Below are 16,223 nucleotides of genomic sequence, written 5' to 3'. Positions count from 1 at the left end.
TTCATTCTTAAACCTTACTCAGAGAACAACACGTGTAAGATTTTATGTTTTGGTCCATGAGACTTCCTGTTGAATTATATCAGGAAAGAAAGTCAGTGTTTAGAAAGCGTCTTGAACCTTTGTCAGTAACACAGCCGTTCCGAAATGTAGATCTTTGTACTCTCTACAGATCAATGATTTCTGCACACTGCCTTTTTGCTAGTAGTAAAAATCAATCTACTAATACAGTCTTAAATGTCCTTGCTTAATTATGGGGAAGTTAATGAAACCCTGCCTCTTGTGCATTCCAAATAAGAGCACTATAGTGAATCATTCAGATCTGTACTTCCTTAAACTAGCCTTTTCTGCAATGTAGTTAAACTGCCATAATTGATCACCTTAATTTATTGCCTTTTATCCTGACTAGCTTTCATCTGAAAAAAAACTGCAAATTTATTTTCTGTACTTTGCCTGAAAATGTTATCTAAGCTGAAATAGAATGTTTGGTTTTCAAAAGCTATGAAAACTGATGATTCTGTAGTAAGCTCCTATTCTAAAATAATAGTGAGGTTAACATCATTTCAAAGGAAGGTGTTATAATAAAAACTTGGATAGAAAAATGGATACAGCTTCTCTTTAGTGTCAGAAATGTTCTGAAATTGACTTTACTTTCACATCTAAAACAATGAGGATTAACTGCTGAGATGATAGTTTTTTATTTTATTCCAAAAGGTTTTATCATAACTCTGCTCCCCCCAAATATGCTAATCATCTCTAGAGTTCTAGGATGAGGCCACGGTTTTGATCTTAGAACGGAAGCAACCTGATTTCATATGTCTGTGCTATTGAGTTTGCTTGAAACGTTGGTAATATGTTAATCTGACAGTAGAAAAAGACTTTAGAGAGTTCTATTTTCTGTGAGGCTGTAACCTGGAAGGTTGCATTTGGTACAGTCGTACTAAATGTATGCCCCAGAACCTAACTCTTTTGGGGCAGGGTATCAAAAATATCATTTTTGGTTTATTTAAGAAACTTCATTTCCATTCTCCAAATTTGCACAGCCTTCCAAATCCTACATATTCTTTAAAGGCAGTGCGGGGCCAGCCCCTTCTAAAGCTACCACTGATGATGACCCCAGGTGACCCGTCATCTTTCCTTTGTGTAGTCAATACTGTCAAATCTAAAACTGATTTTCTTTTTTCATTACACATTTTATGATAATTGGCCACTGCAGTGCTTTACGTAATGAGAAAGTCTGTTTGTATCTCATCTCATTGAAGCCTTCCATTGCCTTTGGAAAGGGAGTATGGCACTTATGATTAGGGACCACTTTCCGGTTGAGGAAACAGGAATTCCACTGCGATAGTCGCTCCTCCACCATCACGCCTCTTCTGCCTGCAGCTGGTGCCCTGACGCTCTGGATTCAGTCTCGTGTTTGCCTCACCCATAGTCCTGTCTTCCGCTGAAGCCTGCCAGCTCTTCAGAGACCTTTGCTGATGGGAACGCCACACTCCAGATTCCACTTAAGAGAAACTTAGTTGCTAATTCACTCATGTCCTAGAGAAGCATTGCCCTGTAGATAGCCCACGTTTCTAATTTTAGATTTTTTTTAGTAGTCATATTAAAAAAGAAACAGATGAACAGGTGAAAGTAATTTTAATAGTATCTTTTTGTAAAGATTGGCACCTGAGCTAACATCTGTTGCCAATCTTCTTTTTTTTTTCTTCTTCTTCTCCCCAAAGCCCCCCAGTACGTAGTTGTATATTCTAGCTGTGAGTGCCTCTGGTTGTGCTATGTGGGACACCGCCTCAGCATGGCCTGATGAGCGGTGCCAGGTCCGCGCCCTGGATCCGAACCAGTGAAACCCTGGGCTGCCGAAGCAGAGTGTGTGAACTTAAGCTCTACGCCATGGAGCTGGCCCCCAATAGTATCTTTTAAATAACAAAATATATCTAAAATTTTTAATTCTAACGTTAATTAATATAAAAATTATCAATGACACACTTTTACATTCTTTTTTTCCTTACTGAGCCTTGACATCCTGTGTGTTTTATACTTGGAGCACAGCGCAGTTTGGACTGACCATGTGTCCAGTGCTCAGTGGGACTAACGGCTATGTATTGGGCAGTACAGCTCTAAAGCTTTCTCCACAATGTACTTGAAAATCAGGTTTGGCTCCCTGATAACAGATTAAATAGAAATACTCATTAGTTCCACACCAGATGCCAGAAATGAGTGATTCATAGCTAATTAAAATAATCGGCTTCGGCCAGGGAAACATGGATACCATTCATTCTTGTGAGGGTTTTTATTGTTGCTGTCGGTTTCTTTTGCCCAGTCATTCATAACTCAAATGGGGGACCATATAGCTTGCAAAGGAAATTATTTCATGAGGTGTAGGATGCTTAGCATTTCGTTTATTTGTTTAATTAGTGTGTGATTTTTCTGGAATGCGAATCTGATTATGTATCTTCCTTGTTCACGGTTGTTCAATTCCTCCTCGCTGATGTTTCCTTAAGTTGCCCAGTGAAAAGATTCATGGGAGTATTTAATAAAAATCCTCCGTTCTGGGTCCTACCAGACCAACAAAATCAAATATCAAGCGGAGGGGCCTGGACACAGGTATTTATAATAAGCACTCCAGGTGGTTCTTATCATCAAGCCAGGTTGGGAAACTGGCCTAAAATAAAAAATCTTACTCTTTAGCCTTTCCCATGGGGTCCTTTCTGACCTAGCCCATGGCTAGCCCCTCTCCCCATCCAGGGTTTGGTCTGGGCAGCAGAGAAGCACTTGGTGTAGCTCTGCTGGTTCTCTCTCACCTCCTGCGTGTGCATCTGCTTCAGCCTGGAACGCCCTCCCTCCTTGCGTCTGCCAGCCGACTGCAAAGTCAGCCTCATGGTCACCTCCTCAGTGCAGGCCTCTTTGCCCAGCCATGGAGACTTCCTCCCCATGCCTGCGTTAAGGCCCGGAGGCCACTAGCTCTCCCTGTCTGTTTGCAGTGTCTGTCTCCTTACTGAGGATGGGGCTCCAGGCTTCAGTCTCTTGTTTACAGCCACTAGTCAGGAGTCTGGCACAAGGAAATATTCAATAAATATTTTTCTAACAAAAGCCTGCTGATGCTGGTGATAATAATATCTCCATCTGTTTCATAGAGGTTTACAGATTGCACCATGCTTTTTATGAATATCATCTCACTTCTCACGACCTTGTCACATGGAACTGTCGTTTTACAGAATGAAACTTTGAGAGGTTAAATGACTTGCCCCTTGTCACATGACTTGTAGCAGATGACACTGTAACTCCAACCTGGGTTTGTACTGATGTCACCTGATTTTCTCCATGCAGAGGGTAAGAGAAACATAAATCTTGGGGGCACATTTGTAGTGAAATGAAAAAATGGCCTTTGCTTATTCTGTCTATTCACCAAAAAAGTCAAAGCTCACTTTTATGGATTTCTTTTGTTCCAAATTTCTAGCCTAAAAAGCCTATTTCACCAAAGTTTGTACTTGGTGTTTAGCTAATCAGAGGCTTCAAGGTTGTATGAAGATTCCCGTGAGCGATGGGCATGTGAACAGTGGGTGGAACCGGTTAGACTCTCGTTGGGCTCTTCTCGTAAAGACGTTCCAGTGGCTCTCACCTGCCATTTGGGAAGATGCCTTACATGCTTTAGATAGAAGTACTGATGAATCCGAAGAGAATGTACGCTTTTTGGATATCATAAGAAAATCTTACCAAACAAGACTATGAAATAATTGAGTTGGCTTGTGATGCTTTAGAAATGTTACTGTGTTTTTCTTTGCTGGATGATGATGTGTATCGCACCCAGTATGTCTGCGCTCGATCTTTCCATGCAGTACGCATCAGCCTGTGGTCTCTCACAAGCTTATTTTAAGCGTTAGGACTTCCCTTTGTGACAGCAATAGCAAGAAATGTCTTCGTTTCCTCTTTTCCCAGGCAATTCCATTTATTTGGTAAGTATTAGTCAGCAAATTTTTATAGCTTAGAGGAACTATTTCAAAAATAATTTTTTTTACAAATTAATTGAGTAGATTGAAAGCACACTGTGTATTATTCTTGTCGGATTATTAATGTTGATCATTCTGTAATGATGCTCTGGTAGAATAGAAATGACATAATAGGCATTCAAATAAAACAGTAAACTTTTGCCCTGTTAAAACAGCCATTATTATTATTTAATAGGTGCTGCCCTGGCTTTAAATAATGTCTGCTTAGAGCCTCCTCAGAGACGGCATTTTTCTGCCTCCGAGAGGTTGCGCTGCTTTGTTTAGTTGTGTGGAAGTCCTGGTGACAAGCCCTTGCTGGTGTTGTAGTAGGTAAATCTTTTCTATACCGTTAGAAATTGTAACAATTAATATACAAATGATGCTAGCCAGTAAGTGCATTTACTGTTCAGGTTTATAGATAAATTCGGGATGAAGGAAAAACATTGAAGCAAGTGCCGTTCTGTGAAAACATTGTTTTAAAGTGCATGCCTGTTTGTGTCGTCTAGTTTGATGAACTACTAAAAAGTACTAGGAAATATGAGGAGTTACTTTGTTGTTATTACTATTTTATCATCATTCTCAGAAATGTCTCAACAACCAAAAGTTCATGGAATTGTGATACGGCATTCTTTTTTTTTTTTTAACAGCTATATTGGGATAGTCACATATTATACAACTCACCCGTGTAGCACGTCCAATTCATTGGTTTTTAGTATATTCACAGTTTAGTAACCATCACTGCAGCCACTTTCAGAATGTTTTCATCACCCCAAAAAGAAAGCCCGCAGCCCTTAGCAGTCACCTCCATTTCCCCAACTCCTTCCACCCTAGTCAACAACGAATGTACTTTGCTTCTGTGGATTAGTGTATTCTGGACATTTCATGTTCATGGCCCAGCAGTGGTCTTTTGTGAGTAGTTTCATGCCCTGTGCTTCTGTTTTCAAGGTTCATTCATACTGTAGCATGAGTCAGTACTTCATTCCTTTTTATGGCTGAATAATATTCCATTGTGTGGCTATAACACATCTTGTTTCTCTCTTCAGTAGTTGATGGACATTTAGGTTGTTTCCACATTTCAGCTATTATGAATAATGCTGCTGTAAGTTTTTGTGTGGAAATATGTTTTCATTTCTCTTGGATATATACCTAGGAGTAGATTTGCTCAGTCTTTATCTACTGTACATTACCCTTTTGAGGAACTGCCAGATTGTTTTACAAAAGTGGCTGTACAATTTTACATTCCTACCAGCAATATATGAGGGTTCTAGTTTCTCTACATCCTCACAAACACTTGCTATTGTCTGTCTTTTTGATTATAGCCATCCTAGTGGGTGCAAAGTGGTATCTCATTGTGCTTTTTTGTGTGTGAGGAAGATTGGCCCTGAGGTAACACCTGTTGCCAATCTTCCTCTTTTTGCTTGAGGAAGATTGTCACTGAGCTGACATTGGTACCAATCTTCCTCTATTTTACGTGGGATGCTGCCACAGTGTAGCTTGACAAGTGATGCTAGGTCCACGCCTGGGATCCGAACCTGCAAACCCCAGGCCGCCGAAGCGGAGCACGCGAACTTCACCACCACGCCACCGGGGTGGCCCCTTGTTGTGCTTTTGGTTTGCATCTTCCTGGTGGCTAATGATGTTGAGCTACTTTTTGTGTGCTATTGGCGATTTGTATATCATCTTTGGAGAAATGTCTGTTGAGATTCTTTGCCCATTTTTTAAATTGGGTTATTTGTGTCTTTGTTATTGAGTTGTAAGTGTTCTTTATATATTCTAGATAGGAGTTCCTTAATAGATATGTAAATTGCAAATCATTTCTCCCTTTTTATGGGTTGTCTTTTCACTTTCTTCGTAGTTGCAGCCGTCTTATCTTGTAACCTACTTACCCTGTAGGGTCTGATATCTTCCAAGCGCTTCCATGATCTGGATCGGCTCCTCTGCCCATAGCTTCCTGGCGCGTTCCTTTATTATAGCACTGGGCACAGTGTATTGATAACATCAGTTTAGGATTTGTTTTCCCTACCAAAAGGAGCTGTGTCTAAGAAATACTTGTAACTCCAGTGCCTTGGACCCTGCCTAACACAAAATAGGAGCTCAGTAGTGTCTTGGTCACTAAACTAAAATGCAGCTTAGATCTGTAAAAAAAAAAAAAAAAAAGATGCAGGTCAATACTAATCCAAGAAAGCTAATAAAGGGCCTAGGAAGAGTGCCCTTAAAGAATCTGCAGGTAGGACGCAAGCTACAGCCTCTTCAACAGAAGCAAGACTCACAGATTCTCTAGAAATCACTCCTTGATGTGATGCTTTCAGCTGTTGCCGCCCTAGTGATTCTCTGGTACCCGGGATGTCAGTGGGGCTACACCCTGTAGGCACCTGTGGTCCCATCACATGATTCATACAGTGTGGGGACCAGTGCACCACAGGCTTCCTTCATCTCTTCTGAGCAATGGACCAAGATTTATGTGACTAAGCGTTTATTTCACAATCTGTTAAATTCTTCAGTGCCATTTTAGGTTAGCCCAAATCTCGTGGTCACATTAATAAAGCCATACCATACGTGCGGGGAGGTGATCTACTGTATTATGCTGCCTTACAACTCTGATATGGTGTGAGGAATCCAAAAGTTTTGTCTTCCTAACAAGCATTTCTTATGGTAGTACTTTTATATTTGTTTCTTTTTCTTATGATCTTTTTTTGTGATCTTTTCCTCATTTGTCTTAGACTTTTCGAAATTAAAGAGGTAATGAAATGGATTTTCCTTCTCTAGTTTTTGAAGCATAATTTATTTTCTCACAATGATACCCTAGGTTCTGTCCCTCCATATTTCCACTATTGAAAATGCTGCTGGTGTCATATTTTGACTGGAAAATTACAGATAACATGAAGTAACAGTTACTCCTTGCAAAATGAGGATAGATTTTAACTGTTGACAGAGAGTCCTCCTTCTCAAAACTCCCTAGTTCTTGATTTTAAATCCCGAAGGAAACAAGCAGGAGAAAATCTAAGAATGAGACCCAAGAAGGAAGCCCATATAATCTTTGTGTACTTCTGATGAGATTTATACTCTCAGTCACTTTTATTTCTTATTTGGCACTAAGGCAACTGTAAAGAAACCCAAAAGACTGAAAAACAGAGAAAACTAGTTGACAGCCTAGGACGATTGATTTATTTTCTCTTAGCACAGCAAGATGTGCTAAAATTACTTCATCTTAAAAGACTGACTGGAATTTGTGAATGAGAAATACCCACCCTTGATTTTTTTTTTTTCTTTATGAAACAAAAATAGTTCTGTATTTGTGGGGGAAAGAGTTTGGCAGACACGTTGATTATAATACTGTATTGAAAAACACTTACTTTGATGGACTAAAAACCAGATGCTGTTCCTAGTAGTTAAAAGCCGTAATAACGTCGTCCCTCTGGTGTTCACCACACTTGTGTGGGATTAACAATAGGATCCCCCAATCCAGAAGTGGAGAAACCAAGAGAGGACGTCTGAGCAGTGCTTCCGTCTCTTCCTGCAGGCTGTCCCCAGGGTTTGCCTGCGACCTGACCTCACCGAGGGCAGAGACCTTGGTTCCTAGTTGTTGTATCTTCTTTGTCAGGATGTGGGCCTGGCACACTGTGGACGCGCAACACATGCAGCGTGGATGGGAGGTGGGCAGAAGTTCCGTGAATCTGACCGCCAGACCTGGGTTAGAGGCCCCAGGGGTGCCACTCGCTAGCTGAAGTCCTTGCGTAAAGTATTGAATCTCCGGAAACCTCAGTTTTGTTCTCTGTAAAGTGGGGGTAATGATAGAACCTACTTCAGTGAGGCGTAGAATGGTAAGTGTTCGATGGTTATTAGCTATCATTATATTGAGCATATTTGCCGACTCCCCATTCAGAACTTCACCACTGTGCTGTTTATTTATTTATCTGAGGAAGATTGGCCCTGAGCTAACATCTGCTGCCAATCCTCCTCTTCTTGCTGAGGAAGACTGGCCTGGAGCTAACATCCGTGCCCATCCTCCTCTACTTTATATGTGGGACGCCTGCCACAGCATGGCTTGCCAAGTGGGGCTATGTCCGCACCCGGGATCTGAACAGGCGAACCCCGGGCCTCCGAAGCAGAACACGTGCATTTAACCGCTGCATCAGTGGGCCGGCCCCACCACTGTGCTATTAATGAGCTTGATTAAACGTGGTCAAGCATATGCATGTATATCGTCAGCTCAGTCTTTCTCTATTGAAAAATAATAAAAGGAGACTGAGGAGGTGTTATTTGGACATTGATTTCTGTTAACACCACTGAATTAGATGCAGCCCTCACTTTTGGGGAATATCCACTGACGCTGGGGAAAATGAAATAAAGAAGTTTTCCAGTCTGAACAGTCTTGTCTTTGGAGGTTAGCCCTGGGTCTTAGAACAAAAACAGCTCAGTTGTTATTAGTTACTGTATCTTATTTTCCAAAACACACACGTTTCATTGTTACAGTCATTTACAGATGGTTTTGCATGACACACTTTTTGCTTTCGTGTTTCAGTTAAATCACTAGATGACTAAGCTTCGCGTTCCTCATCATTAAAATTGTCAGAAGATTCTCTTCAGGATTATACGTGTCGATAAGGCTGCTGGTTTGCACAATGTATAAAAAGTGAGGGCCAAGTGAAGACCTTTGCTGCGAACAGCATACTGAAGTGGAATCTGAGCGTCACCCCGTTATGAATGGATTATTTGGATATAGAAAGAAATTATTTTTAGGCACGGCATCCCTGTAAAACTTGAAGCTATGTGTTTTACCAAGTAGACATTTAGACACGAAATGAAAATTCCCAGATGTCAGTGTCTGTGTGTGCCAACTGGCGGTGTGTGGTGCTTCAGAAGTCTGGAAGAAATGATGCTCACTTTTTTGCCTTTCAAACTCAAAAGGGATAGTTGAGGTAAAAATGCTGTTGAAAAAAATTACAATGTGCTCAGCTGCTCAAAGATGTAACATGTTACGAATTGTTATCTAAAAGGCTTCAATTTCTTTCCCTGATGACTGCATGCATGTTTGTAGCATTGCAAATGCAACCCATGTTTCTACTCTAATTTATTACATTCTTTCCTGAAGCTTGTCTCATTCTTTTAAAGAGTCAGCAGATATCTTATTTAAAGACCCAACCTGGACCACAGTCTCGTAAAGGTCCAATGCAGAGGTAAATGTATAATAGGATGCATTACTTTCATCTTGCACGGACCAGCACACCTCAGTCATTTTCGTGAAATCATCAAATGGATTCTCTTCTCTCCTTAGAAATCCGAGCTCAACTGGTAGAACAGCAGAAATGCCTGGAGCAGCAAACGGAGATGCGAGTTCAGCTTCTCCAGGACCTCCAAGATTTCTTCCGGAAAAAAGCAGAAATTGAGACGGAATATTCTCGGAACCTAGAGAAGTTAGCTGAAAGGTTCATGGCAAAAACGAGAAGCACTAAGGATCATCAACAATACAAGTAAGAGAGACGTGGTTCAAATTCACCTTTCCAAGGTGACATCCTACCTTTTACCACCCTTACTGGTTTTAGAATTTTCCACTTTTGTCTGGTAAGCTGTTGATTGGCAGATCCCCATAAGTAAAAGCAACCCTCTGCATTTATCATTTATGAGCATCAATTTATCACATTTTAAACTAATAGTATTCTCTCGATATTTTTCTCTTTCCAATAGATATGTATTTGTGATTAACTTTATGAGAAGAAAAAAATGTGTGTTTATAAAATTCATGATTACAAAAAACCTGGGAGTTGATATCTACCACAGGTAGATATTTGAATGGGCACATTTAAAAGAGCTGCTTCCTCAACCAGAGACCTCAGGATTTCTGTAGTGATCGTACATGAAAATGAGCAATAAGGGTTGTTTAAGCTTAGTCCCTGTCCCCTAGCCATCATGTTTGTGATCATTGCAATTGAGACTGACTTAGGACAAGAATCTTCGGTAAAATGCTTATGGTTGAGTATAATTAAACTTTATATTGTACTTCATGTGTTAAAAAAATACATTCAGGTTTTTCTGATAATGAGATTTATTTTATAATTTAAATCCAAGAGATAGAAAGAGACAAGTAGGCAGACAACTCCCATAGAATATACAGCATTACAACAGGAGTAAGCGCAGGACGCCGTTACATCGACCGGACGGAAATCCATTTTATAGGGAAGTGAGGATGGACAGTCAAGGAAAAGTCCTGGAAGAAGTGATACATAGGTGAAGGCCTGGAGGACTGGGGACCAGAGGGGACCAGGCAAGGGGAACGTCATACACAAGGGGCCAGAAGGGAAGGGTAGAGGGCAGCTTTGCGGAACAGGAAGTATTCCGGTGGGAACCAGTAGTGAGGTGGTGAGCTGTCAAGGTACACGCACACATTGTGCGGGATCGTTGAGGCCTGTAGACCACACTGGTCAGTTTGGACTTTATCCTGAGAGCATGAGAAGCCTTTGGAGAGTTTTAAGTAAAGGATGACCAGCTCAGACCTGCATTTTAAAATGATGACAAAGCCCATAGATAGTATCGTGGACCGGAGGAAGATATAGTCGAAGGAGAGAGACCATGAGGGGATTCTTGCGGTAATGGCATAAACCAGCAACACTGGAGGTAGAAAGAAATAGGTATGTTTCAGAGATATGAAAAGGGCAGCACAGTCTTTCATTTCTGGAAATACAGGACTAGGTAATCTGAAAAATACTTCTGCTACAAAACTCCCAGAAATGCTGATTAGAACATAGTCGACATTGTTTTAAATGTATCATGGAACTCATAGGAAAGTAAGGGAAATTTCCAGGGGCCAAAAAAGGAAGAGGGAACTGAAAAGCGATGTGGGGGTTGTATCCACCCTTTGGTCCCACGTGGGGACAGAAGATGAGGGTTGTGCAGGGTAAAGAGTTGGGACCGAGGGCTTCCCCACCACTAGCCCTATCGCACTGCATCCTAGCCCAAACTCAGGCCCAGAGCATCTCCTGTGGCAGTGAGGTGGTGAATCAGAGGACCCCTGCCCACCTGCAGAGAGGCAGGCAGTCTGCTCTCAGCCTGCACTCCAGATGAGAGGGCTGCAGAGAAGCCCAGCGTGGCCTTCACCAACGGCCTCATTTGCACCCTTCCTTGGCTTTGGAGGCTACATAAAAAGTAGGGTGAGAACTGCCCCTGGGATACTTTTGCAGAAGCAAATGCAGAGCTCTTCTGGACAGGGGGTCTTTCTCTCTCTCTCTCTCTTTTTTTTTAAATTTTAACCAGGTTTTTTTTTTTTTTCCTTGCTTTATCTCCCCAAATCCCCCCAGGGTACGTAGTTGTATATCTTAGTTTCAGGTTCTTTTTTTTTTTTTTTTTTGGTTGACTTTAACCCCTTGTGTTGGTCCAGCATAGAGATAAATCTTAGTGATGATTCCCAGGGTGAACGAATGTCAAATATGTTTGACGGAGACTGGAGCTGGAAAGAGGAGACGGGAGCCAGTGCTATATTCACTATAGTGACCGTCCCTCTTTAAAGTGATTGCAAATAAGAAGACAGCCCATTCACCCACTCAGTAAGCATTATTGGTTGTGAACTGGAACCAGCGTGGGCCGTGCCCCCTAGTCTGATCCCTTAGTGGATCAGCTTTTGGTTTCTCCTGGTTTATTTACTAGTTTTTGTCAAAAGATAAGCAGCTTGGAGTTTCCTTTGACTTGAATAAGTTTATTATTGAATGTGGGACTGAAGATAAGATGGATAATGTCTATAGATAGGACAAACCAGGATTAGGAAAAAAAATCAAAGACAGGTTTTATTAAAGTGTCAGACAGACCTGGTTTGAATGCTGGCTCTACTGTGTGACTTTGGTCAAGTTGCCCAACCTCTCCGAGCCTTGGTTTCCTAATTTGTAAAATAAGATTATATGACCATTAAATGAGAAACATGACAAAGTCCTTGATGTGACTGATAGCTGGCTTGGGGTATGCACTCAGTATTCCTTGTCTTCTTCACCAAATAAGTGTTAAACCTTTAGCACCTGAACCTTACCAGTCATTTAAGCTGAACCGTAGAGTCTGGCTCTTCCTCAGTTTGAGGATGCTCACTGTGTGGACCAATCCTTGGCCCAAGGTTCCGACTGCATGGCTGAAAGACCAAGGCTCAGATCAGCCTCCCTGGACTCACAGACTCTAATACTAGCTTTGGTCTTCTGCAGATCACTGCCCCTCGCTAAGCTTCGGTTCTCTCGTTGACGGAGGGATACAGGAATCTCTGCCTTAAACTGCAGTGGTCAGGATGAGGCGGAGTGAGTGTGTGTAAGTCTTTAGACCAGCTGCTGGCTAAAAACAGCTGACTTTATACAGCACTTACTACGGACCTAAGGCATTCTAGTCAGCGTTAAAATTACATAGTAACTCAGATAATCCTCATAATAACCTTATGAGAGAAGTCCTGTTATTTTACCCCTTCTACAAATGAAGTGGCGGAGGCACAAAGAGATTTAAATAATTTGGCCAAGATCACACAGCCAGGAAGTGGTGGTTCTGGGATTCGAACCTGGATAGTACAGCTCCGTGTTCTCTGCTCTTGACTTGTGTGTGCTGGTTCTTCCGGTAGGTGCTCAGCGAATGAAAGCTGCTGCCATGGTTATTGTTGTTGTTGTTGATATTATTATCACTTATTAAGGCAATAATGCGCTTTTTTCAATGATTGTAGTAACAGTTATTTGATGCTTACCATGGGCAGGGCAGGGAGGATGGGAAAAAGTATAAAGTGTTCGCAGAGAATTTATGGGCTACTTCAGCCTGAAGGATGTACTAAGAGTTAACGTAGAAGGGCACCCCTCGGCCCGGTGGAGAGAGTGTGGCAGACAAGCGCCAGTTGTCGGCCGTGCAGCCACGGCCCCCACCCCACAGCTCGGAGCAGAAAGCGGGTTCTCCAGATGGGGTGTGATTCCCAGTGTGCCAGCGCGAGGACGGGGGCATCTCCACAGGCACAGTGCTAGGACCCTGGATCAGGAGTTCTCCCAACACCCATCCCACTTCAGTCCTCTACTCCGTCTTTCTTCTCAGAGGGTTTCGACTTGATGCAGCGTTAAAGCCTGAATCTGCAGGACTTAATCACAGAAAGACTCGACTTAATGATTTCTTTCCAAATTTAACTAATATTTAGAGTCATAAATGATCATGAGTAATGGGAGGATAACACGTCTGATAAAAGGGCGCCAGTATCCTTGAGTTAGGATAAACATTCCGTGCCGTTTTGCAATTTACAGTTAGATTGTAAAGTAAAAAAAAAAAACATTGTACTTTGATTTTTTTTTTTTTTCCTTTTTGGAAGCAGTAACATCCCAGTTGGTCACTGTTTTTGTTCAGAGTTGTTCTTTAAGATCTTTTACAAGTCGTCTTTCGTGGTTTCTGTTCACCTTTAGCCTTATTATCTAGAACAAAGCAAGGTGTAGTTACAAATCTGCAATAGTTTAATGGGTTTAAATAGGACATGTGATAAGTCACGAGCCAGCAGACTTCTTGGTTCTGTTTATGAGCCCTGGGACAAGGCTATGACGTTCTTATTCCTGGGAACACTTTTTGGGGAGGCTGGAGGTTATGTATCAGGGGATTAATAAATAACCCTCAAATTTGTGTTCCGTGGACAGCATACCTAGCCAGCTCTCTTTTCCAACCACAGCCTGAACATTCAAAGCCGACTTTGTGTGCGCTGGCAAACCACAGTCTGTCTGTGAGACAGGAGTCAGGAGGTTTGTGTGTAAACATACCCTGCTCCTTCGATGGGCATGTCAGGCTGAAGGCGTGCCCGAGTGCTGTGTGTGTTAGGGCCCGTGACCCTCGTCAGGAGTGTGAGTTTATGGGATGTTCTTGGTCCAAGTGTTTCCCTCCACGCCTAGGGAATTGCTGGCTCTGTGCCGTCACAGCCTGGAAGGCGGTTCTGCTGGCTGTCGAGTGTCTTGGCATGAGCCATGCCCGGGGTAGGGGGAACAGCCGCAGCAGCCGTCTGTTGTGGCTCCTGGTCTGCCGTGGTGACTCCCCGCACTCACTGGCAGCTTTGACTTTGACGGTGGTTCTGTCTTTCTTCCCTTCTTAGGAAAGACCAGAACTTGTTGTCTCCAGTCAACTGCTGGTATCTGCTGCTGAACCAAGTGAGGAGAGAAAGCAAAGACCACGCCACCCTGAGCGACATCTACCTGAACAACGTGATCATGCGGTTCATGCAGATCAGTGAGGATTCCACCAGGATGTTTAAAAAGGTACACTCTGTGAATCCTGCCGCAGTGGCCTTTCCCGCAGCCGCTTTGCCTGAAACCACAACCGAGAAGGGTTTGGTGTCTTATTTACTTAATTATACTCCATGAATATTAGGTAAAAAAAAAAAAAATAAATGATGACTATTTTAAAGATGCAGAATAAAAAGTTAAACCTGAGCAGGCATACTTAAACAGAACACTCATTCTGTGACGTGAACAATTTTGAAATGACATGTGCCTACAAATTGCACTTCTGTCCTTGGGAACGGCCTGCCTGCAGTTATGAAAAATCAGACCAGAGAGGAAGAGCCTTAAAAATTGTGTTTCGGGCTCACACGAGATCAGAAACTTGTGAAGAACAAGATAGCCAGATGTGCTGCTTTCTCAGGAAAATGTTACCACGGTCTTTTCTCGCTCCCACCAGACCAGCAGTGGAACAGAAGAGAGAGACGTGAAACAGATTCCACCAGGCACAGAAAAGCCTGTCCCTGATGTGCCAGAGAGCTTCCTCCTCCCCAAATCCATTAAAAAAATAAGAACTGGGTTTTTAGGCTTCTTATCATTGTTGTTAGTCTCAGCCGGCTCTCAGCAATTTTTCTGTTGTTTGGACATTTTTGTTGAGAATAATAGCAAAATTGGGCCATTTCCTGTGTAGAGAATGCAGCTACTTGCTCAAGAAGCCTGGCTTTCGGTTTTTATGTTTATAGGACAAGGGTTCGCTGCTGCCCTCCCTCCGCTTTGTACTGGTGGTGTTTGGTGCCTATCCCAATATCTGTACCTCTGTTCAGTAAGTAATTATTAGTTTCAAAAAGTGGGGGGAAAAACACCTTGTAGATTAATGACATATTTATGTTTCAAAGAGGCCCCTTAAGAAACAAAGCCGTAGTGTTAAGTAGGCCAGCTGGACTTCTTGGTCACGTTTGATGTGTCCACGTTAGGTTCGATTTCTGACCTGAAATGGAATGTAGCAAACTCTAAGTCATCTTTTGGTCTATTAAATAGGAAAAAAAATGTTTCAAACAAAGGAGAAATTTTTTAAACTTGGAACTAAGCATATTAATTGAGAATAAAATAGGTAGAGAAATATCCCATGTATCTTAAAAAGTAGAGATTTTAAAACATGTTTTAGTCTGAGCCTTGAAAGTGAAGTAATTTTCTCTTGGTCTTTCAGCCAAGACCTCATTTGTTTCGCTGGGTGTTTCCGAGCCTCTTCTGTGAGCAGGAGGCGGTGTTAGGTCTTGGAAAGGCTACCTAGGTTAAGGAAAACTAGTCCTCGTGCTCAAAAAGGTCACAGTTTATCCAAATTTGCATGGTGCTATGGGATGCTTCCCAGTCGTGGGGGTGCTGGCAGCCATTCAGCCAGGGCCTGTGGGACCAGCGCCTCAGTTGAGTTCGTTTATTTATCCATTCAACAAAACGTCTTTAAAATGCCTGGCTAGGGAAGCAGATTTAAAAGACACGTCCCTGCCTGCAAGAAACTCATTACAATAATTAACAGTCACCCTGCTACGGGGAGCACAGCCGTGCAGGGAGCTTGAAGGCTGGAGATTTGCCCCTACTGAGGGGTCGGGAAGTTCTTCACAGGAGAGGGAACACTCGAAGCGAGACCTGTGGAAGGAGGTGGTCATGCGGCAGACAAGGACAGTGAGCGATTCCAGGGAAAGCGAAAGCGTAACACGTTCAGGGAAAGGAGAGTTTGGTGTGACTGGACCAGGGGTTGTATGGGAGTGAGTGACGGGATGTGAGGCTAGAAAGGACAAGTCAGAAGGGACTTTGCATGTCTGGCTAAGATGTAAGGATACGTATTTCGTAACTCAAAGTCAAGGACTTGATAAAGTTGCTGGAAGCCTAGGGCTGAGAGTCAAGTGGATTTGCATCTGAATCCCAGCTCTTCTGGTTACTGGCTTTGTGATCTTGGGAGACGACTCAAGAGAGTGCTCTCCCCTCGCTCAGGGAGTGGGCAAGGCAGGGCTGGGCAGAGGGTGACACTGGACCCGTGGGAGCCCTGGAGCTGGGA

At 42.6% G+C, this 16,223-nt stretch overlaps 1 protein-coding gene across 4 annotated transcripts in view; it reads left to right on the top strand.

Moving 5' to 3' along the window:
* SRGAP1 (SLIT-ROBO Rho GTPase activating protein 1) overlaps window positions 1–16,223 on the top strand; it is a 258,542-nt gene that overhangs the window by 117,728 nt on the left and 124,591 nt on the right. Inside the window, exons 2-3 of one of the 4 annotated variants that reach the window (XM_046684107.1) lie at window positions 9,259–9,454; window positions 14,047–14,209. In XM_046684107.1, the coding sequence (XP_046540063.1) occupies window positions 9,259–9,454; window positions 14,047–14,209 (359 nt within the window). Of the gene's footprint in view, window positions 1–9,258; window positions 9,455–13,653; window positions 13,703–13,740; window positions 13,802–13,879; window positions 13,931–14,046; window positions 14,210–16,223 lie in introns of those variants that run through there. The other 3 variants (XM_046684121.1, XM_046684127.1, XM_046684133.1) reach the window with 3 other exon arrangements.

Source organism: Equus quagga, chromosome 1 (genome assembly GCF_021613505.1).
Source record: "Equus quagga isolate Etosha38 chromosome 1, UCLA_HA_Equagga_1.0, whole genome shotgun sequence".
Taxonomy (NCBI): domain Eukaryota; kingdom Metazoa; phylum Chordata; class Mammalia; order Perissodactyla; family Equidae; genus Equus; species Equus quagga.
Note: the sequence above shows the minus strand (reverse complement) of the source record. Positions and strands in the feature narration are given on the sequence as shown.